At 36.3% G+C, this 27,530-nt stretch overlaps 2 protein-coding genes across 2 annotated transcripts in view; both read left to right on the top strand.

Annotated features, from left to right (window-relative positions):
- The window catches only part of LOC139974640 (uncharacterized), a 199,104-nt gene extending 176,121 nt beyond the window's left edge, over positions 1–22,983 (top strand). Inside the window, exon 7 of the mRNA XM_071981866.1 lies at positions 22,964–22,983. The gene's annotated coding sequence lies outside the window, so the exon portion shown is untranslated. The remainder of the gene's footprint in view (positions 1–22,963) is intronic.
- The window catches only part of LOC139974641 (uncharacterized), a 37,498-nt gene extending 10,324 nt beyond the window's left edge, over positions 1–27,174 (top strand). The window contains exons 8-9 of the mRNA XM_071981867.1: positions 16,912–17,070; positions 24,957–27,174. Coding sequence (XP_071837968.1) covers positions 16,912–17,017 — 106 coding nt within the window. The 3' untranslated portion in view covers positions 17,018–17,070; positions 24,957–27,174. The remainder of the gene's footprint in view (positions 1–16,911; positions 17,071–24,956) is intronic.
- The last annotated feature ends 356 nt before the right edge of the window (positions 27,175–27,530 follow it).

The raw sequence follows: 27,530 nt of genomic DNA, 5'->3' as shown, positions 1-27,530 counted from the left end.
TTGTTAGTTTGCTCCATGAAAATGGATCCATTAAGGACTGATGGTAGGTATCGACTCCGAAGGTGTGGGAATGAAAAGTTAACAATATGACAACATGAATTGTGGGACACAAAGTTTACATTTCCCGGTTGTAAACGGTTAGTAATTCACCTCTCACCCAAAGAACACAGAGAAGTTAACTGTCATTATCACTGATTGATCTCTTGGTTACGACAAAAGGTGTCCAGTCACTGTATGTCTTTAAGTTCCAATCCTGGTCAAAATTCATCTTTAATTCGCGAGACCTCTGTCTCCGAAATTGTCTCCAATTTAAAAATAAAATATTCGAAGATGTGGAAGAACTTTGCCACTATGACCTTACCAGCCATAACCTTTAGATTATTCAATTCTTGGGGGTAAGAAAGTTTTCATTTAAGCAGAGATATTTCAACTATGTTTTAGATGTGCTGGGGTCTTTCAACAATCAGTAATGAGTGTGGGAGTTAACTTGGTCTTACTCATAAGAATATATTTATATCAGGATTTTGCTCCTGTCATTTCAATTGCCGCTGCTGTAGATCTACGCGCGTCAGAGCATTTTAAATCTCCCTAAATCAAAGTCCTAATTGTCTGTTGTTTAAATATAATAATAGGCAACCTTTCAGGATCAAAACAAATGTCCTTCGTGAAGACCTTATCTTTCTCATGAGGTCACTCCTGATACAGATTTATGTTCTTAACACGGTTCTAGGTTCTCATCTCCGGGGGTCACAGTATTACGGATAATGGGTGTTTGTCCAGCATTTTTATTTTACCCTTACAAGGAGAACCAGGAGGTCTGAAAACATCATCAAAGATTTATCTGTTGGAATTTATAGGCATTTATCAGTCTTTCTGTTTTGGTACAGTTGTGAACAAAATGTCTGAACAGTCACTAGTTTCATTTGCCACAAAGTTTTTACTATATTGTTGTCTTTTATATGTATTCACTAATATTGTAAGTTGTCTCTTGCTGTACAGTAGTATATATATTTTTTAAATTTTTTACCGGCGTGCATATGAGAGAAATGTATTTAAAACTAACTGTGAACTTTGAACCTTGTTAACATTATCAAGGAAACTGCTCTAACTCTCTAGGTCATTTGTCCCCCTCGTTACTAATTGCAAGTATTGTCTATATTATTTGATAACCTACTCCAGAAAATTGCCCCATTGACTTAAACACAGTAAATCCCCAAAGGAAATATATGTAGTAGTTCTCCCATTGTTATTTTGTAAATGTAAATGTAAAATACTCGCATATTAAAAGGCCTGTTGACTTACACACTAAATCAGAAGAGTAATGTGGTCTCTAAGTCAAGATAGAAGCTTTCACTAGCCAAACGCTACAAGTTGGCTCTTCACGGCACCATCAACTTTCCGTTTCATGACCGTGAAGGTTTTTTCGCCGTGAGAGCCTGAAGTTTTCGCCACTTGTAGACAAACCTCTTCACTCAGTACTAAAAACAATTTTTCGTACGCTGCTCCTGCTAGGCCTAAAGTGGTCTAAAACTGCCTGAATTGATCTAGTCTTCTGCATCACATGTACTTCCAATTGTGTACTCCATCATCCAAACATAGAAATTGTCTTGACTCTGATTTTCTTTGAGAAATAGACATTAAAAATCATGGACGATTGTGTACGTTTTGGAGGATTCAGATCATGTGTTTTCAGGTTAACCTTAAAATTATACAGTGTTTATTAAACTTTATCTTGCACCCCTATTCCCCTCACCTCCACCTCCCTCTCCTCTCAATCCAAGTTGTTCCCCTTTGTGTAATAAGAAGACTTCCAGTCACCCCTTGGTTCAGTAAGGCGCTAAGAAAGTGGCACCCTCACATCACTGGGGATCACTCTTTCAAAGACAACAAAAAAATGCAGAATTTTCCCTTCCAAGTTCTCATCCAAATTGTTCATGCGACATGAATAATTCTTTAATACTGCCCTCAATATACTAGGCTTCCAAATTTATGCCATTGACAGCCCAGATACTTCAGTTCTGTGATACTATTACAGTACACTCCGATATAGGACACCAAACATGTCATGTTTTATTGACAGTGTTGACAGTGATAAAGTGTCAGAATACATCATGAGAAAGTCAGAATACATCACGAGAAATCATGAAATCACCTGCCCATGATACTGGCTAAGAATGCCATCTGAGTAAAGTTTGGTTATTTGACGTTTGGTGTATGTTTGCTACTTGTGTTATCGAAGATCTTCTGTGAAATCAAATAACCAATTGGGAAGGATGTCACGGAAAATCAATTTTTGTGGGGGGGGGGGACGGGGGGGCTGCCTTTTTGGCCAGAGAGAGATAGATGCGAGTGATAAAGAAACATAACTCCCTCGATAGCAGATTTAAAGAAAGTGTGAGGCGAACTTTCTTCAATGATGTAAAAGGCTTATAAAAGTCACACAATGAATGACTCATCATGCAATGAAGTTCTTCTGTTCAAATTGGATAGCGTTGTATGATTTCTCCTGTTGCAGTGGAATATTTTAGCAAAGGGTATAACAATCATGTGGAACTTGTCATATATAATATAATAGTCTAGTTTACTTTAATGTTTTTTTTATTTTTCAATCTGTTGGATTGTAAAGTGATGACACATTACATTAAGTTTGTGTGAATGTGTGAAAGTTTGATGGGGAGGTTGTCTTAATATTATTGAGCGGTGTGGGTGTCCTTGCGGATCTGCTGGGAGTTGAAGGTGTTTCGGGGGGGGGGGGAGGGGGGAGGGTACATAAATATTCGTAAGATGTATATAAGGTATTCACCTGTGGGATATAGTTGTACGCTTTTGGCTGTAGCAAAATTATGCAAAGAGTCTCTTGGCGTCGCATGATATAATCAAAATTTTTTGATCATGTTTTATTTGGCCATCTTTCATCTTTCTATTTGCTGTCTGCTTTGTATGTGGGCATGTGTGTGTGTGCGTGGGTGTGCAAGTGTGTGGGTGTGTATACATACATCAAGGGTGCCTGGAAGATGTAATTATTATCTACTTCTTAATACTGTACTTCAGGTTGATACTGCATATTACATTTTAAAGGTCTTGGGTAAATCTAGCCATATCAACAAAAGGAAAAACAAAATAAAAGAAAAGTTGTTTACAGAAATAACAACAACAACAGTTCGATTCTGATGATCTAAGAAGTAAGTGTGAGTCAGATGGATTAATGGGTTGTAGGCAATGGATTATCATCAATACAATTGATATGTATACCCATGGCCTAGAGCTGTTGCTAAGGTAAAAAAAAATTGTCTGTCAGAAATATTTGGTTTGGAACATCATCTTCAGAAAGATTTTGTACATGTCACATTTTTCCTTGAGAGATGCATCGTTGTGATTTTCAACTGTACATGAACAGTTTCACTTTCACAAATCAATGCTTCAAGCTCATTTTTGATGGAGAGCAAATATGTCAAAGGCTCTTGTTTGGGACCTCAGTCCTGGGGGGTGGGGGTGGGTGGGGGGGTCTTGCTAAAGAGAGGCAATTCAGATGGACGAAGTTGGCAACTCCCGTGATTGAAGGTTACAATTTTGGAACTGTTTGAGTACTTTATGTTTTGTGACTGAGCAGATTGAGTTTCAAATCCGGTTAGCCATGACAGGAAAGGAAAAAATAAAGGGGGAAGAGGGGGGGAGGATTTTCAAACGAAAGATGAGGATGGAAGACAGATATCAAACATTTGGTAGATTGGGTAAACATATTTAAAGGCTCACTTTGAGGACAGCCACTTTTGATGAGGTGTTGTTTGTTTATGATATACATCAAAGGGGGGGGGCTTGGGGGGGGTGGAGGGGAGAGGTTGGAAGGGAAAGGGAATGCAACAGGATGTGAGTGTTTGTGTATGAAAGAATATTTCGTGTTAAAATATACTAGTGTCAAGACTACAAGGTTTAACTTTTTTTAAAGTCAAAGGAAATGAGAGGGGAAGAGAGGTAAAGAGGTAAGGAAGGGAGTGGAGAGGGGTAACAGGAAGAGGACAGGGGTAGGAATGAGGCAAATGCGAGTTAGTAATATCCCTTCCCTTTGCATTTCCCCTTTTGGTTTATACTTCATGGCTCAAATAAAATATTTTTCTTTCTTTAAAGGGGAAGGTTGTTACATAAAAATAATGGGACGGAAATGAATTTCTAAGATGACATAACGTTTTTATATTCAGTAGAATGTCCATAATTTGTTATAATTCCAAGCTTCTTGCAGTTGCTTTAAGAATTTTCCATTGTTCTCTAGAGACCAATTGTTTGCCTTTGGTTTCACAATACGCATATACCGGTACAATACAACTATATAAACAAAGAGATCAGAGCCCCTGCCCAAAACAATAGACATTAAAGAACTAGACGTTGGGATTAATTACATGGTGAGGTCATTGACAGCTGGTTGGTGAGGAATTCCTTAATACTGCCCTCTATATAAACTGAATACATTTTGAAAAGTCTGTTAGTACTGTAAGTTCAGCGTTATAACAGGGAGTTAAGGCACATTTTCGGTATTGTCGGATTCGGTTTCATTTACCATCTTAAATATTGCCCAACGGTGGCACATCTAGGCAGCTTCTAGAGGTTTGATTGCCACTTGATGATAATTTTTTACCCCAACCCAGAAAAATGTCCCAAACCCGTTTTTTTCTACTTTAAAAAAAAGCAAAGTATAGTATTTCATTATTAATTTTTTCCAATTTGTAAGGCTTAGCTCAATAATTTGAAATGATTTACCTGATTTTATAATTCAAGCAGTGTTTCTGTTTCGTTCTGTGTTTCTGGCATCAAATGAAACAGGGAGAAAGAAAAAATGATGAAATTCAACAGAAAATATATGAGTTTGCTGGGTTCTAGCTGTGAAGCAGTTTCTGCCATTGAAAGAGGGAGAAGGGGGGCGGGGCAGTAAGGCAGGCCTGTAGTGAGGCTGGAGAACAGGGGGCATTTGCCCTGGGCGTGGGAAGGGGTGGAAGTAACTTAACTTTTTCAAGAGTCAAGCTCAGTATAAGTAATGAAAAACAGATGTTGAGAAAGTCAGTGTTATTACTGTTCTACTTGTAGTAAAGAGATTATTAAATCTCCTTTCCTCCCCTCCATCCAACCCTCCCCCCATTTCATCCCCCCCCCAAAAAAAAAAACTAACAACCCTTCTTGTGGCCTATAGTACCAATGTACACGTAGGTTTAACAACAATGGCAACTTTCGCTGTTTGAAAGAACTAACTCAAGTATCATTTCTACAAGACTAGTTAATTAATCAGTTAAAACTGCTCATTATTTGAACTTAATAAAATAATTTGTAATTTAATAACGAGAAGAATGATAATGTTCAGTACTGTAGGTCTGGTGGAAAATGTTCTACAGAAAGTTGTACAAAGTAACCATCAAATAATATGGGCACACCTTGGTTTGTTAGGCTTCCTTGTTTCCAAACACTTTGCAGCTAGCCGTTGAGAAGGAGAGGTTTGTCAATTACGTACGCCGTATTGTAAACCTGAAGTTTGCAATAATTGTACAAAGCAATAATGATATAATCCACACGCTTCTGTCATATTCTGTTGGTCATTAGGCCTTAAAATAATTGCCCAAAATGGCAGCTAAACTTTTTTGAAAGTTCAGTACAAGTTAGTTGTGTGTAGCATATTGTAAACCTGAAGTTTGCAATAATTGTACAAAGCAATAATGAAATAATCTACACGCTTCTGTCATATTCTGTAGGTCATTAGGCCTTAAATTAAATTGCCAAAAATGGCAGCTTATCTTTTTTAAAAAGTAGAAGTTAGCATTCTGTAAACGCGAAGTTACCAAATGGTAAAACAAAATTTTGTGATAGTTCTAGGGGCAGTCAAGCCTATCAATTCAAAGTTGCAGATCATCTTTTTGTTTTGATATTTTGTTCTTATTTAAGATATTTTTTTTTATATTGCATTTAAAACCAGCTGTACCATAACCTTCCTTTAATACCATACCCACTTTTAACCAAGGTTTCTGCTGCTGGAGGGAAAAGAAAAGGCACAAAATTAAGCCCGTAGTTTACCCAAAAAATTATTAACTGGGATTTGATCCACTCTTTGGCAGATTTTCATCAATTACTAAGGTCCTGATGGGACTAAGAAATGTTTTTTTTTGTTGAAGTTGCGTCTGTTGCGAAGGCGATGAATCTTTGCAGCTTAACGGTAGTCCTTCACACGAATCTATTTTTGGACTGCGGCAACATACCTCTAAGGGCTGGTACAATCAATTCCAGCATGCCCACTTCACACTTTCAGCATACACGAGGGATCGCCCGATGTACTGCGGCCAGAATTAAAAAAGCTGCATGTGTCTGGTTGGATTTCTGACAGTCTGATGGTACTGTACCGTACTTACTGTCATACCGTCCACGATAAATTTACTTAAAGGAGAGTTACTGTAGAGTTAAACCAACATAACTGTCTGTGACTAAAAATATGAAACCATCACATACCCACTCTCTCTAATTGGAATAATTAAGTGAGACAAAAGGTTTTCAAATGAAACCAATTATTCTTATTTGAAATATGTGGGACTTTGTTGTAGTCAGGATTGACGTATATTAATTTGTAATCGCATTTCATTTTTTTTAGCCATAATATTATTAAAGTGATATCTAATTATGTTATGATATTTAATGGCCCCATCAGAGGGAGACTTGAGATTATCAACCCAACTCCAAATTTTAGCTTAAAATTAACTTTATTGGAAATCATAATATCAACAAAAGTTCTCACATTTCTTAAATTTTCATAAATCAAAACTATAGGACTTGCTGCTTTGCTTGAAATAAAAATATTTTGCAAAAATGATGCAATTTTTTTTTCGAGTTTCTCTAGTCGGTTTGGAAAAAATTCCCCGCAGAGAGCATAGTAGAGAGTTTGACAAGTAGACATGTTTTCATTTTTGAATGTGAGAGATACTGCAAGATTTCTTTTTCTCCTTCCCTTCCCTTCCCTTTTTTATATATTTTGTGCATCTTTTGCCAAGTGTTTGTCAAGTTTTTTTTTCTATTTCCCCCTTGCTCGTAGCTCAATTCTGTCTTCTGGAAAAGTTTTGACAATTTCCTCAAGTGCCTCATAGGTATCTTTAATCTACCGGTCTTTTCCATCAAACTCAATAGTCTCATTTTATGTCAAGGTCCTTTTTTGTCACAAGTAAAACGTCTAATGTTTCAACGTCAGGTCATTAACCTCATCTTTCTCTCGTGTTTCGTCTTTGCTCAGATCTCTGTCCATTTCTCTTCTCCTTTCTTATTTTTCCTTTCCCTTCTCTGTTCCCTTTTTTTTCTTTTTCTTTTTCTTGTGATTACAAACTTTCCAAGCACTTAGCTTTAATCATAAACTTTTTCCCCAGATACCACAAAATCTTTGAATCTAATGTTCATGAAATCTCTCTAAAAGTTGACACATCTGTAAAAAAAAAAGAAAAAAAAAAGGATGTAAAGAAAATACATACATGCAGAGGCATACACATAAAAGCAAAAATATTGCAACTTATAAACAAGTACAGTATTTTTGGAGTCTGTATTTTACCACCACCAACTGCATGATAGAAGTCCCTAACATGATGTACTGCTCCTTTAAACCTAAAATGTTGACAATTCTTTTGGAAGGCAACAGACCAGAGCATCTCTCCAAGGGCTCTTGTGTCATGTTTCCTGTCACGGTTTGATGTAACTCACATAGCAACTACCACTGATGGTGTTATTAATATTGTATGTCCAGAATAGATCGAATACAGGTATCGGAATCAAGTTTCCATTGCCCTGTTGGATAGGCCGGTATACTCTTCCTGTAGAGAAGGAAGAACTTAGACACCAGTGAATTTTGAAAACTGTTTGAAGTCAGGAAGATGGTGGATCTGTTGTCCTGTATTTACTTTGTATATCTTGTCAAAAACCAAGAAGGAGAGTACAAGGCCAAGATTTAGAGGGTTGTTGTTAGAAGGATTGTTGATAGAAGGATTGTTGGTTGGTAGAAAGGTCGTTGGTAGAGGGGTTGTTGATAGAAAGGATTGTTGGTACATGGGTTGTTGGTAGAAGGATTGTTGTTAGAAGGGTTGTTGATAGAAGGATTGCTGATAGAAGGATTGTTGATAGAAAGGTCGTTGGTAGAGGGGTTGTTGATAGAAGGGTTGTTGGTACATGGGTTGTTGATAGAAGGGTTGTTGATACTGTAGAAGGATTTTTGATAAAAGGATTGTTGATAGAAGGGTTGTTGTTTGAAGGGTTGTTGTTAGAAGGATTGTTGATAGAAGGATTGTTGATAGAAGGGTTGTTGGAAGGATTATTGATAGAAGGATTGCTGATACAAGGGTTGTTGATACGTAGAAGGATTGTTGGTAGAATGATTGATGATCGAAAGAAGAGTTGTTGGTAGAAGAGTTGTTGATAGAAGGATTGTTTGTAGAAGGATGTTGATCAATAGAAGGGTTGTTGGTAGAAGGGTTCTTTGAATGGCTACATGACCATGATAGTTAATAATGGAAGTTCTGACATAGGAGTCTACACACTCATTTGTCTATATTACTACTTACTTGAACCTGTGCCAAAACTTGTATGGTTTTCATTTGTGTCATATTTGTAACCATAATTCCCTTTAACTTGTAACTTTTTCTCAAATTTGCTCAGTTTTCCCTTTCGAGCTTGATATTCTATTTGATTTATGTTCTTTCTAAACTGTGCATGTCTATAACCAGCATACTCTACCTACATCTATGCCAAAACTCATATATGTATCATACTTGTCCATAAAAATAATTTCCCTTTACCTTTTTTTTGTTTTTGGAAATTTTGATTTATTTGATCAATTGTACTTACCTTTACAGTAATATATTGAGTCAAAACTTCAGTATTTTTCTTATTTTGATATAAAAATCTCAAGTTCTATTTGTCAACCCAATCCCAAGATTAGTCGCTTCAACGGTAAAATATCTTGAATTCTGTTGTCAGGAGTCTTAAGTACAGCATAAGTGACATCTCAGTGAGGTGTCACAGTAAGTGCAAACATGACGTAGAAGATCATCATAATGAGGGAATTCGTGTCGACCTAGTTTTGATCTATGATATAACTTTGTAATATAGCGAGAATCTAACATTATACAAATAATGAATGGTTATGAGTGCAATAGTGCAAATATTTCATGAGTTGAAAGATGTAATTTGTTCCATTCAACGAGGGCGCAGCCGAGTTGAATTGAACAAATTACATCTTTCAACGAATGAAATATTTGCACTATTGCACGAATGGAAACCATTCATTATTTGTTTTATACAACATATTATATAAAGATGGGTATAATGCACTCATGGAACAGATTGTTTTGAACAGACAGGTTTCTATGCTCTCTTACAATTGCAAAAAGTGCTACCAAAAAAGTATAACCCATGGTTCTATTTCATAGTGGAATAGAGCGGATTTTACATGCAATCAACGAGCAATTGACCAATCAAATGACCAGAATACAATTAGGTGTTGTATAAAGTGTAATGATGATGTTCCATGGCATGGTTTCCTCACCAAAAGTTCACGACACCTTTTATTCTATGTAATATATATGCAGTAAATTAGTGCGCAATATATGTAAAGAAAGCTACCCTCAGTCTTTTTTCTTTCAAAAGACGCAGTATTTTCTGTGCTTAACTCCATCATTGTTCCTTATCAGGAGCAGATCTTGCCAAGATTTCATGAAGAAGGAGGGGGGGGGGGGGGGAGGGGGAGTATGGCCCTAGGGTTGTTTAAGCCGTAGGGGAATGTATAACTAGGAGGTTTCTCCCAGAAGAAAAACAATATACACTTTCATTCATTCATTCATTCATGCAATCATTCATCCATTCATTCATGCAAAGAATTTTAATTCAGTCACTGAAATAAACAACATAATACACAACATTTCAATACACGAACATAATAAAACCCTTCAGTTGACAGGCAGTTTTGAAAATGTTTGTCAGTTTTCATCAAGATGTGACATGTATGTGGTATGAATTCTTGAGAGGAACAAATTCTGGGTTTATTTGACATACAAAGACTGACAACTTAATTGTCTTGTCTGTTTAGAAACTTTGAACATTATATACAGTATATGGTACTAAGAGTGTGTCCAAACTATACCGAGATGCAAATTCCTCCCCCAACCTAACACCTTCCGTCACCCCCCTCCATAATCAGCCAGTTGGGATAATCTGCTAATGCATATTACCCCTCTATACTCTCCTCCCATACCATGCTTCAAAGCACTCATACTGACAGTAAAAACAGTTCCTAAACTTGATCTGATAGAAACATGATATTCATACTGCTCGTACTGACAATACCAGTGCTTTGAAGCGGGCCATGGAAGGAAGTACAGTATAGAAAAAATTGTCCCAACTGGGTGAGTTCATCCAGCCAGTTGGGACAATTTCCTAAAGCTAATACCTCTCTTAATTGTACTCCAATATCATGCTCTCAAAGCACTGGTATTGTCAGTACAAACAGTTCCTAACCTTGATAGAAACATGATATTCTTATAGCTCGTACTGACAATACAAGTGCTATTAAGCAGGACATGAAAGTAGTAAAGTACAGTATAGAAATAGACTGACCCAACTGGGTGCCACAATAGTAAAAGTCTCTTAAATTTCTTAAAGGAATGTGAATGTCTTAAAAATAATCATGTAGGGGCCCAAGAACCTATGATTACACCAAACTGGACCAGCTGTAGTGACCAAACGAAAAGCATTGGAAAATCCATGTTTGTTTAGAAAGAAGGGTTATCTCCCGGCTCTAAGCAAGAAGTTGTGGCCAGTGGCTCCATGCTCCAAGATTTATGAGGGGTTTATCAGAGCTGATTTATTGACAGTTGTATCTGTGCTCTGGGTTACCCTATGGATTAGTTCTGTTTAGTTCTTAGATTTTACATTAATCAGTCAGTACACAAAATACATGTGTTAAAACTTAAACAGTAATTTCCCACTTGTTTGAGTTTCTTGCAATTTTAGTGGAAGAAACTTGAAGAAAACCTGTTTCTTCTGTCCATGGCTTTCACCACCTGGGAAGAAACTTGCAAACCCTGGCGCTTTTCCAATATACTTGAGAAGCCTGATTTATATAATTAATGTAATATTCAGGAGAGATTTAAAATTCATTCTTTGAACATAAATTTGAACCAAATGGGAACCATCTTGAGCCTATATCTTTTACATGTCACTGACTCGGCACGGTTTACGATCTTTATATTCCTTCATTATTGAACTTTTCTTTGGAGGAGGAGAAGGAAAATAGTGTAGAACTTTAGGGGTTGAGTAGATTTGAGTGGATAATGATCAGTGGAAATAGATTTTGCGAGATTTATTTTCTCTGTGAATGATAAAAGGTTCTTTTTTTCGTCAACTTTGCATCCTTATCAAGTGAAACTGCATCATCCTCTTCAGAACTTTGAGCAAACCAGGAATCAAATAATTAGAGGCTTTGGCAGTCATAGTCATGTTTACTTTTGTTAATCCCCGAGCAAACAAGAACTTTTTAATAAACTAATATTGACTGTATAAGCTGAATCTGTAGCCCACAGGAAATAAAAAAACGATCAATCTCTTTGCAAGCCTCTCCTCGTCCGCAAAATGACCAAGAGTCATCGACATAACCTTGACTCTGAAGGACTTTGGAGTTTGCTAGCCACTAGCCTGTTATCTACCACTTTTCATGACAGCTTAACATTGTCACCCTAGGTTTTTTTTTTCTAATTTTTTTTTTCTCTTTTTTTGAGCAATAGAGATCATAGCGCAGTGAAGTACAGAAATGTTGGAGGAGAGAGAGAAAAAAAACACCCACTCGGAAGAGTTTTATTTGTAAGAGTGCCTCGGGTTTTGGTGTCTGATTTCTACGCAGAATTAATTAGAATCTTTGGTCGTGGGATATTCTGGCCACTATTCAAGGTCAGACCGACTCTAGGATTATGATAAAGAAACGTTAAATTACGGAAGTGTAAGCGCCACATGGTATCTATATTCTAACACAAGTAGGGGGACTCATTTGAATAATGCACACCGACCGAACTGTATGTGACGTGTACTTATAAACCGTGTAAATTGACTAAAGTCCACTCGTGTAAATTTATCTCTTGCCGTTTTGCTTTCTCTATAAAGTTTGAACAGCCCTGCTTGCAAATTGATATTTTGTGTCCATAAGCCTAGTACAGTAAAATTTTTATGCTGAATGCATTTTAAAAGAAAAACTTTCAAAAAAAGACGAACAGCCCTGCTTGCAAATTGATATTGTGTGCTGATTAGCTAGTACAGTAAAATTTTTATGCTGAATGCATTCTAAAAGAAAAATTTACAAAAAAGACAAAAGTAATTTCCAAAACACTTTTGACTATCCAGCTTTTACATTTCACTTTTATTTGCCCCCCCCCCCTTGTGGTCCCTTAGTCTCCTTCACTAAACCTCCTCTGATGGGCTACTGCTTTGTACTAAGGCATGTAATGGTCTGATTTAATCATAATTTGAAAATCTAGGTCAAAATACAACTCTTTAGAACTTTCAATGTGAATTGCATTTCTGCCATAATTGCATATACATAAATTCATTACTATGACACTAAAATTTAAAAATATTGAAAAGTTCTTCTTATTATTTTTCCTCTTTCTTGAAAATCTTTAAAAAGGGTGCCGGAAAATGCAAAATTTTCTTTCACAATGGGTTGTACCATAAGTACTACCTTTCAATACAAAAGGATTGTTTTATACTTTCCTAGTTTGTTAATTTTTTTTAAAATTTTCTAAAGTAGAACTAACACGAAAGAAATTATCCTTTTTTTTAATATTTCTTTTAAACGTAATATTTTGGGGCCCCTGGTGAACCAAAGCTTAGACCAAATGGAGTTTAATAGTGCCTCAGTAGACATTGCAGCTTGACGAGCTGAATATATTAACAGCCACAGAAGATGCTTCAAAAGAGAGGGGGCGCCAGAACCATTTATCTTTGCACTCACCTATAACAAAAACTTTCCATTCTGCAGTCATGTTTGAAGTACTTTAGAGCGAACATTTGCAGAGACATGATTTTAGTTCCAAATACTCCAATATCGTAATCCCTGTTTTATGATGTGATGTTTCAGTTTTTTGCGGGTTGGTGGTGCGGGTGGGAAGTACAGTATGACAATGTGCAGGTAAAGAGTCCTGAGGGGAGACCCACCCCTCCCCACTTTTGCTTGTTACACCATTTACCAAATGTTAAGTAGCAAAGAATTAATCGTTTAGTTCAAGTTCAAAAAGTTGGTCTTCCATTGTAGTCTCCCAACCACAGTGTTTAAAATTATTAATAACTCACAAATTAGCAAGCCTTTATTAAATTATTTGGGAAAAATTTCAACATTTTGTTCTACGTCTTCACACGATGTCAAATGAAACTTTGACTTAGTCACTAGCAAACTGCAGTCGCTATGGTGATAATTATACAGTATTGAAATTCATTTGAAAATTACCCAACAAATTCAGAAAGAAAAAAAAAACTTTTCGGGGGGGTTTTCAGCACTAAATACTTAACAATATACAGACTCGACTTAATTTTGGTGATGTGATGACAAGAACTCCTAAAAATTTCCTAAAAATAGAAATGAGATACTGTGTTACTGCATATAGATCTGTTTAGTGTAAGATCCATTTACCAGCTGGATCTGTCACTACACCCTCAGGTGTCACTAAACTATCAGTGCGTGACGGAACCTCGGAGTAGATTGACCGACTTGTCACAAGCGTATCAATATCATTCAGCATCAAATTTGCCAAAGCGACTGCGAAATGGGAGATTTTAGCTCTAAAGTTTTAAGTCGCGATTTTTCTTTTTTCATAACCTTGCAGCGGAAATAGGCATCCCACGACTGTGTTTTTTTTCCTTTATTTCTTTCTTCAACGTGACATACATACGATGCATGGTTTCTATGTTCGATTAAAGTCAAATAGATTTAGTTTGTACTGGTTCTACTGTATCTGTTATGGTCTCTGAGGAAAGCCGGGGACGAGGCTCCCACGCGGAATAGAATGTTTGGAAGTCTTTCTTTCAAGTGCACAGAGCGTTTGAGCTGATCCATCAAAGGTCATTTGTTACTTCTTCTTCTTCTTACTTCAATCCACAAATGACCACCGTAACAGATATCGACATCGGTCCAGATAAAGTTTTTATAGGTTTGCCAAGATCTCTGAATGTGTGTCAGAAAATTCTGGAATCAATTATTTCCTCTCTTGTTTAAAATAACAAAAACAAAGAAAGAAGAGTCATTTGACAAGGCTCTTGTCCTCGGAGTAATATCGAGTGAATTTGTGTTAGTAGGTTATTGGCTTTACACGGTCTTCAGCTCTTAAGTTAACTTTCGACTGATTTTTGGGAGTTTTTTTCTTTCTTTGCAGTAATTCATCCTTTAGTTTTCTTCTACCCGGGATATGAATCTACTCATCAGATTTCCAGAGATTTGGGAACTTGTCAAAAATTTTTTTTTTTTAAAAAAAGCAAATGTGTGGGATGAATACAATTAAAGAAGAAGATATTCAGTGTCTTTTTTTAAAACAGAACTTTTATTTTAGAAAGATTTAGTTATAGGCTTTTGAAGTACAGATTACTCCATGCAAGGGAGGGAGAGCAATTTTGGTATTATTATATCGTAATTTTGAAACGTGACAATTGCATATGATGAAGTGAATTTTTTTTTAAATTTATAATGGAATCAGCAGGTGATGTATGTTGGGTGGAGAGGTAATTGATTCGATGCAAGAATTGAGTAATGGGTGTGCGGTAGCTTGACGACTGGGATAATGTTTCATTCCGTTTGCTTAAATAACATGTGAAAAATTGACCATCTCCATTAAGGCTTTGGAAAGGTCAGTCACATGTCCAGTTTCAGTACAGTACACGTCTATCTGTCTGATGGAATTTTGGTTAAATGACAATTTGGGGATCATGGGATCACATCCCCCTCCCACCCCCTCCCACCCCTCCCACCCTCTCCCACCCCCAACCTCTGATGAATCCTAATTTAAAACCTTTTATAAATATACAGACCATTCAGCATGTAGAATGAAATATTAGTTTAATAGCAAGTGGAATACAATTTCTGCTGTGAAAAGTGTTCATTTCTTGTGTGATAACCGGTGTATTTTTTAGCATGTACCGGTTCTCAATGCATCTTGTACAGTATGATTTACAGTAGGCCCATACTGTATATACTGTATATGAATTAAAGAAAAAACAAATAATAACATTGCCAGAGTGATTATCAACCGTGTGTACAGTTTGAATTCATTTATTAACGGTGAAGAAGCCTGATGATGGACTAGATTTTATCAACCCTCCCCCCCCCCCCACCCGACCCATCCCACGCCCCTATTTCCTTCTTTACAGAGCATGAATTGCAGTGTAAGCGTTACAAGGAAATTATTTACCGTTTATACCGTAAATGGCAAATTAGTACTTTAACTGACTGTTATGAAAGAGCATTAGCTAGAAACTATCTATGGCACCCTACATCAGCATGCCTGCCATACTGTACAGTAAATCAATTCAGACTACATCCAACGAATCATTCCTGTATCTTTCAAAACTCCTATAAAGAACTACTGGGTTGCCTTCTGGAAGTGTGCAATGTCCAGGTTGTTGGATTAGGGTCCCAGATTAAGTATTATGGTCGCTGATGTGGTATTAGGGTCCCCCATTGTGGGATTAGGGTCACTAGTATGGGATTAGGGTTGCTGATATGGTATAAGGGTCCCCAATGAAGTAGTAGGATCCCCATTATGGGATTAGGGTCCCCAGTGTGGGATAAGGGTCGCGATCTGGGATTAAAGACTGCAGTAATATTACAGCATTACCAGTCGAGTCGGCTGGGTAGATTGAAAAGTGCTTAAGTAGGGCGGGACAGGTAAGTATCATTACTTGTACCCAAACCATGAGTCATATGCAGCTTATACTACTGTATGCTTTCTTGCATTGCAATTTATTTTATAGGTAGAAGATAGATGATTTAATTGAGAATGAAATAACCAGATGTTTTTAGTGGAAGAAAATTCAATTTGTTTATTGCAAATAAAAAGGTGGTGACTTTTTTAGTTTGAACAGATGCAATCTGGTTGGACTTAAATTTCATTAGGTTTGCCAAAATATACAAGAAATGGTGACTAAATTTAAGGAGCTTCAAATTGCCAAAACTTTGCATTTTGTCATCCAATTTTTTTTTTTTTTGTGGCTTTTATGGAAATTGCTAAATATTCCAAATAATTAGGTTTTCAACCCCACAACTAAATTTGTTTCCAATGAAGCTAACCTGTACTAGGTACAGTATATCTCTGGAATTTTATGTTGATAAATACAGTACAGTAACATCAATAATTTTATCTAAAAAATTGAGTTTGATCAGTTCTCTGCTTTTGTTTATATTTTGCCAAAGTTTATTTAGATCATCTACAGTAGCTAAGACGGTAGGGGATGCAATGAGCATTTAACTCTTTGTACCGAATCAACTCTTGGGATTTATATAGGTTACCAAAAAAACAAAATAAAAAAACAAGTTCAGTTCACTGTACTACTGTATTATCACTGCATTGCGAAATCCTAACCATTAAGCCTTTCTTCCAGGTAGGTTATTACACTTCCTTCTACTGTACGGTTTTGAACCTTCCCTCTTGTCTTTTTCTTCTGTCCCCGAGAGCTTACCTTACGGTCTCGCTAGTGGACATGCGTGAAAATTGGTACAGAGGCATCAGAAAGAATAAAGCCTGGAAACGTTACCATAAATTGTGTATGCTTGTGATATTCTACCTAAAGGCCCAGAATTGCCATCTTTATATAAATACACGATCATCATTTTAGAGATGTCTTTTTCAATGTCTCTATCTGTTTTCTAACCTTTCTCAGGTTGGTCAACCTGACGTCATCGTTATACGCCCTGGTCACGTCACCCGAGGTGGAGATGAAACAGCCGCTAAAGCCAGTCATAAACTTCTTGATCCAGACCAGCTGACGCCCACGGCAACCGATCACAGGCAAGGAGACAGGTTGAGATATCTGGAACGGGTATATATAACTCTTTTTCTTAAATAAAACAAAAATAAATGTTTTAAATAAATAATCAATATGTTACATTCAAAAGGTTGAAATAATGTTATTTTTTTTTCTTTCTTTTTCTCCTTATTGCTCGCCTTCATGTCAATTTATATAGCACAGAGAGATTCAATTTTAAGAAAAATTCATTTATCCTTCAAAATTATGACAGTTCTTTTCGGCGTTTTCAACGGAAAACTTTGAGGAGAATACTATACTGTATAATAGAAATGAACTGACAGATACATGTATACATATCAACGAATTTATTGCCCGGTGGGTACACTCCGGTGACAGGCTATAAAAGTCACCGTTGAGCTGATCAAAATCTTACGAGTAGGGTATAGAAAAGATGGAGTGTAACTTTGTGCACTAACAGATCAGTGGAAGGAATGATGGTTGGCAAAATTGAATTTTCCCCTGTGCTCTTTCAGTTTTGTGCCAAACTGTGTTAGCTTTAGCAGCCTTTGAGGTTTTTTCCAAGGGGAGTGGGGAAGGGGGGTGTCATGAATTTCTTGATGCTGTTTAATACAACAATCACCCAGAATAATGTAGTTCATTTTAACCTCATAAGGGTGATAAAATCCTTATAAAGGTTGACAAATTATGTTAGCTCTTGTAAAGTCTGATATGAAGGAATTTGCTGTTCAATAACCATGTTTCTACTTATGAAGATGACCAGCAAACTTACATTTAAAATTCACATCGTTCTATGAACAGTATCATAGACACAGGGACAAGGGACAGAGGGTACCGCTGATTTCTTCCCTCCCCCCCCACCTCCACTCCCCCTTGAAAAGTGTGCAGTAGGAGCAAGAGTGTAGGAGCCTGGGGGAACGTCCCCCTCCCCCTACTTTTTTCCAAATATGCCCTACTGGCAAATAAAATGTGCCCCTTTGATGAAGAACTGTCTTTTGGATATCTTAAGCCTTTGTTAATTTTAATATTTTATTTTAATTATTCACGTGCACCATATTAGTATTGATAGCATACTAACACATCATATATATTTAAGTGATATGGCCGGTGTGTATCGGTTAATAGCATAACGAGTGGTGGTTGTGGAATGAGAAAGTGCCCCTCTGATGTTGTACCCCCCCACTACCCCCCTGAGTAGGAGTACATTTCTGCCCCTTTTTTATCCAACTACAGTAGGAATCATTTCAGCTGGATCCTTGGTATCAGCAAATGAGTGACAAGCAAAAAATAAACAATGAACAGGTATAAATGACCACTGTATTGGAACAGATAACAAAAGAAAGCATTGAGAGATAAGAGTTTTAAATAATCCCTAAAATCTAGAATATTTCCCTAAAATTCTTCAGGTGAAGACCCCAAGTCCCCAGCATTAGATTTCTACCCCCCCACCCCACTTCTTGATTGCTACTGTTTTAAACATTCTTGATTCATTCAAAGTTGTAGGAGTACAAGATTTCATAAACTCAATTTGGGGAATTTTTTAGATTTTTTGTATACTTCAACAAGGAAGTGAAAAAAAAATTTCCTTCAAAAGTCGCATCTCCATTAAAAACTAGACAAAATCTTTGTTTTTGTTTAGATTTTTTTGTTTTTCCCTTTTTTCTTCTCAAGGAGTCAGCTAAAATATTTAACATTTCGTTGATACTCCATCTCAAGGGGGCTCAAATTGGGTGATTTGTCGGTTTTTATGCTGATTTTTCTCTTGTCCTTGAATATATCTATTTATCTACAGTACAGTACTGTGTACTGCCATTTCTGTACTTGAGTATGTATGTGAATACATATACTGTATATGCCTGTACTTCCTATGAACTTAAGGGTTGTAAGTATAGTATAGATGAGCATTAGTATTGTAGTGTTTAAAGATAAAACCGCAGCTTCTAATGCGCGGTGGTTCTATTTCTGGTCCCACTTCACCCGTTTTGAAGAACAGATCATGTTGCCATATACTGCACATGTCCACAAGTTGTCTCTAGCCTTAGAGGATAACACAGGTTTCATGGTTCGATTGACTCAGATGTGTAAATAAACGCCTCTACTGTGGACAAGGATCCTGCTGTAGGGATACATGTCCAAATTGAAAATAACTTGCAAAGTGTTTGTAAATTATTGTGAAATGTATGTGTGTATATAAAATGTATGTATGTATATCTATATCTATATATATCTATATATATAGAAATATAGATATATATATATATAATTTAAAACGTAATGAGTATGAAAATCCAGAACAGTGATAAAACTTCCAGCCTCCACCGAGATTCGAACCCGGGCCTCCCGCTTTATATGCGGACAACCTAACCGCTAGGCTATGGACGCTGAATGTATGTCCAGAGGTTCGAAACCGGTAAGCAAGGTCGTAATACCACTGTATTCCAACATATATATTTATAAAATAGACCATTAAATGTTTCAGTCTGGATTTAACTAGGTTTGGTGTGGTTGAAGTAGAATGCTGAGGGTGAGCATATTTGGAGGGCCGAGAGGGGAGCTGGAGGGGTAGTACTGATGACCTGTAAATGACAAATTATGATTTTAGGTACACTGTGCATACTTATGTGCTTTATGTTGTCCTTGAAAGATCAAGTGTGTCTCCCCTATAGAAAGTCACATTCATGGCAAAAATTTAGCTTTATCTCAAGTGATACACAAACGTTTGCATTTTGAACACTATATCAGTTCTTGAGTCTTGATGCGAAACCCTTTCTGTAAACTATTTCGTGTGTTTTGCAAAGACAAACACCGACTTTAATTATGCCGTTTTTTAATGTGGTCATCGTCAATTGCCTTAAGGCCAGGTACTCGAAAAGGCTACACCACTTTTCCAAAGGTCACTTCAGCGCCTGATTCGTTACCCCATCGAAAAAGCCGAGATTGCCAATCGTGTCAGATGCTTCCGAATGATCGATAGGAAGTCGAATAACCCTGGCCGAGACAAAGGTTTCACAAACTCCATCATTTAAAGCCAAAAGGTAGAAGTAGCCTCGATAGGGTGGCCTCACGTTCGGCTGCAGCCTTGATTTCTTCGTTTCGTCCTGTCTCAGATTCATAGATATGTAGTCCGAGCAGGGGCTATTATCCATCTTGGAGTTTAGTTGCAATATCAGAGTTTTTTTTTCCGGCCATAATTTTCTTGAACTTCTGAATCTACTGTAGTGGTGCCATCCTTTCGACCTGAAGGAGAGAGATTAAAATGAGAGTCAACAAGAGAAAAGAGAGTATGATTAATTGTTTTTGGTCCTATAGTTTCCATCAAGATTACACCAACCAGCGTAAAATTATCCACCAAAACCAAACAGGTGATTCGCAAATGAGAAAATAAGATAGTACCTTACATAAATTTGTTTTAAAAAACTATGGCAAACTAAATTGTCTACATTTGATGAAATGGTGAATAACTCACTCCCTTTTATCCCAAAGATTTTTAGCCACTCAGATGTCGTATTTAAATTTAGGCAGATCTGTGCTATCCCGTGATGGCTGTAAAAATATTATAACCCAATGCAATTCAAAATGTAAAAAAAGGAGAGTAGGACTAATTGCTCTCTTCTTAAATTCATTCAGAAATTTTTGGTGTGCATGGTAATGATACTGGGCTAAGGCTGCTAATTAGTTACGGCGTTTACTGGTCACGTGACCTTTGGTATGCTACAGACTTTTTAATTAAATATTGTATCTTCGGGGGCTGGGGTGAGGGGGTGGTTAGAGGGTGTTTATGTTTTATAATTTGGTTGTTTACATATTGATTTACTGTACTCTGTTTACAGAGATTGTCATCTGTAAAATAGCAAAGTGTTGGGAGAGAAGTGTACCGCTCAATCTGAATATTTATCGCATTGACTTTTATCTGTGACAATGGAAATCTCTGGAATTAAAACTAATTAAAAAAGTAGAATGCAGAGGACACTGACCTCATTTTATATATAAATATATATATATAAATGAAACTCGTAATGAGTTGGAAACCAGCCTTCTGTCAATTTGGTCGAAAATCTTAACGAAGCTGCAAGTATTTAATCAAAATAAGAACAAGGAAATAGTAATTTTTCCTCAATTCCTTTTTTCTCTTCTTTTTTTTCACCAAATGTGGATTTTATACGGTTCTCAAGATTTGGTTGCTTTGTCATATTTAGAATTTGATAATGTTTATGTAAAATCCAAAATTTGCCAATTTTCCAAATATTTTAATTATCTTGAAACGAAATTTAATCAGTCTTGGAAAGCTAATATTCTATATTGTCATGGGGATTTCAGTTTCAAATGGCTTTGACAAAAATGATAAATGTCCTTAAATCAAAGATTTGCTGTTAGGGAGTTTAATACTTTTTTTGCTTCGTTCAAATAAATTGACTAAAAAAAAAAAAAAGAAATATTTAGAAAAATTAAACCTGTTTGTGTAATACTTGCAATACCCTGCACAGGGAGACACACATGGGCAATATAATTATTCTTCTTGCTGAAAATAGCAGTGCTATGTAGAAGATATTGGAACTTCCTAAACGCAAGATGACGATATCAGCTTCCACCCAGAGGTATATTCTACTACGTGACAGTATATACAGTATATGGAAGTGGCACAGTGCTGACAGATTGAAAAACATAATTTTTGTTTTAATGTCAATTTCAAATTTGCCAGGGGACAAAGAAAAATGTTCATTTGTTGTCAGATGAATATGCTGACTTCCTTTAGTGTTTACCTCAAACCTATAAACAGTGTTGACCTCAAACCTATATACAGTGTTACTTCAAACCTATATACAGTGTTACTTCAATCCTATAAACAGTGTTGACCTCGAACCTATAAACAGTGTTTACCTCAAACCTTTAAACAGTGTTGACCTCAAACCTATAAACAGTGTTGACCTCAAACCTCTAAACAGTGTTTACCTCAAACCTTTAAATAGTGTTTACCTCAAACCTATAAACAGTGTTGACCTCAAACCTATATACAGTGTTACTTCAAACCTATATACAGTGTTACTTCAATCCTATAAACAGTGTTGACCTCGAACCTATAAACAGTGTTTACCTCAAACCTTTAAACAGTGTTGACCTCAAACCTATAAACAGTGTTGACCTCAAACCTCTAAACAGTGTTTACCTCAAACCTTTAAATAGTGTTTACCTCAAACCTATAAACAGTGTTTACCTCAAACCTATAAACAGTGTTTACCTCAAACCTATAAACAGTGTTTACCTCAAACCTTTAAACAGTGTTTACCTCAAACCTATAAACAGTGTTGACCTCAAACCTATAAACAGTGTTTACCTCAAACCTATAGACCTCAAACCTGTAAACAGTGTTTACCTCAAACCTATAAACAGTATTGACTCAAACCTATAAACAGTGTTAACCTCAAAGTGTTACTTCAAACTGTGTTACTTCAAACCGATAAACAGTGTTGACCTCAAACCTATCAACAGTGTTTACAACAAACCTATAAACAGTGTTGACCTCAAACCTATAAACAGTGTTGACCTCAAACCTATAAACAGTGCTTACCTCAAACCTATAAACAGTGTTTACCTCAAACCTATAAACAGTGTTTACCTCAAACCTATAAACAGTGTTTACCTCAAACCTATAAACAGTGTTTACCTCAAACCTATAAACAGTGTTGACCTCAAACCTATAAACAGTGTTTACCTCAAACCTATAGACCTCAAACCTGTAAACAGTGTTTACCTCAAACCTATAAACAGTATTGACTCAAACCTATAAACAGTGTTAACCTCAAAATGTTACTTCAAACTGTGTTACTTCAAACCGATAAACAGTGTTGACCTCAAACCTATCAATAGTGTTGACCTCAAACCTAGAATCAGTGTTTACCTCAAACCTATAAACAGTATTTACCTCAAACCTATAAACAGTGTTTATACCTCAAACATATAAACAGCAAGCCTATTTAACCTTGTTACTCTAGATCAAGCTCAATCTAAATTGATCCAAAATCTAAAAGGATCAATGGATCGTGATCAAATTAAACTATTTTGCCATATGGGTTGTGATAAAAAAGAAAGGTAGAACTTTGCTAAATAAACTTGAAGGATGCAACATACAGTACACATGAGCTAGAGAATGGCTGCGGTTTATGCTCTCTTGGGACCGAAGCCCCTCCCACATGACGGGTTGCCCGAAATCTCTTTCCCCACTCTAAAACTACTTGTGACATATTAGCTCAGTTTGAATTATTTTTCTTGACCCCTACCTGCCACCAATGGGCAAGTGAAAAAGAGTGGTGTCATTATCAAGTATGTGGTTGAAGGCTGTGGATAGGATCTCTTGGGACCAAACCCTCCCCAACTCTGGGCTGACCACACTCAGCTCTACTCCCAACTGTTCGCGGGCTGCTTCTCGCCCAATGGGGGCCATAGCTCGACTTCAGATCAACAGTAACTTTCAAGCATTGAAAACAGTTTTAAGCAGCCCTCCAATAAAATATTGTAATTGAGCTGTATGCCTGTGTTTGGGTCTAAAGAGGCCGCTAAAGAACAGCTGTGACCTTTGCTTTTTCTTTTTTCTTGTCATTTTGTTTTAGGTGACTTTGTGTCTTCAGTAAAACTGACATGTGACAGAGGTAATTTGATGTTTCAAAATAACAAAATACAAGATCATGATGCCATACGAAACATGAGTATTACAAATTAAACACGAAACCTCTCAAGAATAGTTTAGTGACTAATATAGTAAATCAAGTTGGAATTTACAAACAAGTGTTTACAATGAAGTTTCAAAACATAGTACAAAAGGCCATCGACAAGAAGTGGTCAGGGGGAAGGGGAAAATAGCATCTGTATGTTTCATTTTGGTTACGGTAAGTGCATCCATATTGGATTATGCTAATGTATGTACAGTAACAACATGTGCAAAGAAACACTCGAGGTTCTCACCATTTCAAGCATCTGTCTTCGCAGATAATCTAGTAGAAGCAATGATTCGTTTTTGTACAGTATTTTACACACAGTTGATGAAATATTGGCAAAATACAACTACATTGAGAATGTTAATTTGAATGTTAATTAAAATACAAAACACAGTTTCATATAACATTTATGCATGCGTTTGGTCCTGCTCACTTTCTACAATCACAGAGTTATTAATTGCTTCATATTTTGGACCAGCTAATAATCTTTCGCTCCTCAAGGCAGAAGAAGGTACTGAATCTGGTGGGTGGAGGGGGGAAGGAGGTGTTAAACTTGCAGGGACAGTATACGAAAATATGTCACTCTTTACTCTGAGGGGACAAAACCACAAAGTTTTGCATGTTTTTTTTCAACCAAAGGGCACTTTCTAAACACAGTTTTTTTTAAATCATTACTCAACATGAATACACTTTTTTAGTAAAAACACTTTTTATTTAAAAAGTAACCCCCCAAAATGGTACTTTTATTGCCACAAAGGGATACTTGTAAATTATGAAATGAGCAGTTTTGATGTTTCTTTCCTTGTGTGTTACTGGATAGGGAACTTATACCCTCCCCTTCAAAGTCCCCCTCCCCCCACCCCCTCCCTGCTGTTCCTGCCCGTTTTGGAATACTTATAATTTATGAAAGAGCATTTTTTATGTTTCTTTCCTTGTGCATAACTGGGGAGGGGGAACTTGTCCTCACCCTTCATACACCTCCCCCACCCCCTCCCTGCTACCCCTGCCCTTTTTTGGTTTGTGCAGGATATTTTTTTTTTTTAAATATCATGTTTCTTTAAGTAGTGAAAGTAAGAGGAAACAGTGTGCTCGTAGTATCAGTGAAAGTCTTGCCCTATTTTTTAATCATCATGTTTGATGTAGATGAGGGGGAAAAAAGGAAAGATAATTTCACTTGCAAATTCTGCTTCAGTCTTGATGCAGCCTCTTGTTTCGCCTTGCTTTTTACAGGCGGTGGTGCAAAAGAAGATTATACCCGAAGGTTATAGAAGTAGGAGGATGAAGAACAAGAAGCATCATGGAAGTCTACAGCAGTTAAATATAATTATCAACTTCTTTGTAAGAACAGGTGACTGAATAGTGGCTGGGCTGTGCATGCAGTTAAGTAGTACAGAGAGTGTACATAATTGTAGGTTTGACATGGTAAAAGAAAATGGTCAAAGCTTTGATGACGAAGCTGATGAATTTCAAATGAAGGTGGGTTTTTTTGCTAGAGAAACAAGGGGCTGCTCGTAGTTGGTTACAGTTTAAAACACCTGTGACCTAGTTTGAGTAATTTAGTCAAGTTAAAGTTTTGTCTGTTAATCAGTGAGTCATTTATTTATAAATGCATGTTGCTGGCTCCCTTTCATCAGGAAAACTTAGAATGATTGTGAAAGAACACAATATATTGTACAGGTATCTCAAGGAGGCAAAAATTTAATGATGGATTCCATGTGGTAGTGATTCGTAGATGTGTGTGTTTGTGAAAGTCTTAAATAACATTCAAGTAGTCACCTGTAGGAAGATATGTGATGTCTAAAAAAGACTCATCACCAGGAATTGCCAGTTTGACGTTTCAAATGTCGAAAATGGCAAGTTTGAGGGTTTTTTTCAAATTTCCTTGGCTGGAGGAAAATGAAAAGTCCGGCCAAACAGCATGTTTTTATTTTTTTTTATTTTTTTTTTACTCTTTTTGCGTTGGAATGGCCTGGCAATTTGAAGACCAAAAAATGTAGCTGAAAATTGCCTAATTCCATCAAAGAACATTGATTCTATAGGGCTAATCGTTAGTAAAAAAAAAAAAATATGGGCAATTTTGGGCATGTTCATTCCATAGCATCAGATAATGTGACACCAATTCTTATCCATATACAGGGTCAATTTTCATAAAAAATAACACCAACTTCGTATGTGGCGGGGTTTTTTCTATTTACCTGATTCAGCAGCTAACCTGGCCGATTTCACAACCGAAAACTGGCAACCCTGTTCCCCACTTGGGTATTAAATAAAGCTGAATGTGTTGCATTATTTGGTGAATTGACCATTTAGGACTCTGTTTCTCGTTTGATCTATTGCTATATTCTATATGCTATATTGCTATATATATAGATCTATTGACGAGGTTCATTCTTTCCTCAGTATGGAAACTTAAAGTGATATTCAGGTCAGGTGGCAGAAAATTGATTGCTCTACAATACTTGATGGATATTTTCTGCATCTTTGAGTCAGAATAACATCCTAATAGTTTTTTTTTTGTTGTGTTTTTGGCCAAAATTAGGCTATACGTTTGTTTGCAAATCTTTGGGGTTATTTGCCGAATATATCTCACAACAGTGAAATGAATGATGTCATCATGTCATTTTAGCTGGAAAGAAATATATTTTCTTTGCTTTATTTTCTTTATAATATCTAAATTAATACCCACATTGGGAAAGAATATTTTTTTTGCCAAAAAACCAGTGGCATGTTAGATGATATTCAAAATCTTTCTTTATAATATCTAAGTTAATACCCACAGTGGGAAAAGATTTTTCTTTTGCCAATAAACCAGTGACATATTAGATGATATTGAAAATACAGAGAACGTACATATTCAGGTAACCAGAAGACGTATTTCCAAATGGAATCCAAGGAATTAATCGTTAGGAAGATTACTTTAGGAATTTAAATAAAGCTTTTGGGTATCAGCTGCCATTTTTTGCGTAACTTCATATTCAAGAATATTCAAGAAGAAATTGTCAAATGTCAGACTTGACATTAATCCTTTCAACATTCTCAACTTAAAACCGATATGATTTTCATACCGATTGTTTCATACAGATTGCTCCCCCATACTAGAATCCCGTATAAAACAATATAGGAAATTAACTGGTGTTTGTCAATTTTAATTACCAGTAATGAATTAACAGTAACAAGAAACAAAATTAGGAATTATTCCAGTTGGTTTCAAAATTCATTAATTCCTCGTTATTATTCTCTTTGGTATAAACAAACAGTCAGAGGCTGCTGGTGCTGCCTTTAGTCCGATCAATTGTAACCTAAGCTTGAAAAAGTCTCTGTTGGCTGCTTAAAATTGACCTCGAAATGTAAAATTGCTCCGTTAAAGCAGTTGTCATGGTTTCATCCAGTTTAGAGAGTTTGCACCAACAAAGAAGATAATAAAGAACATTGCATTCCCGATCCCCCCCCCAAAAAAAACAATTTTAGGGGGTGTGTTAAATAAATTTGAGGTCAATATCAAATGGATGACCTTTAATAAATACAAACAAGTTTTTTGTTTGTAAATTATTATTATTTTCAAATGTAAATACAGCAGCAGGAGACCAAAATTTACAAGTAAGTAGTTAACATTATAGTAAGAAGTTAGCAGACATAATATGAGTTATGATTTCTACTCAGTTTGCTATTTGTGTTAGATTTGATCTTTCCAGTTTTTCAATGAATTTATGATTTTTTTGAGTCCTGAGAAATTTGTTGTTCATTTCAATTTTCCGTATTTAATTGTTATCTCATATTATTATCATGAGGATTTGTTTGGTTTCT

Source organism: Apostichopus japonicus, chromosome 10 (genome assembly GCF_037975245.1).
Source record: "Apostichopus japonicus isolate 1M-3 chromosome 10, ASM3797524v1, whole genome shotgun sequence".
NCBI lineage: Eukaryota > Metazoa > Echinodermata > Holothuroidea > Aspidochirotida > Stichopodidae > Apostichopus > Apostichopus japonicus.
Note: the sequence above shows the minus strand (reverse complement) of the source record. Positions and strands in the feature narration are given on the sequence as shown.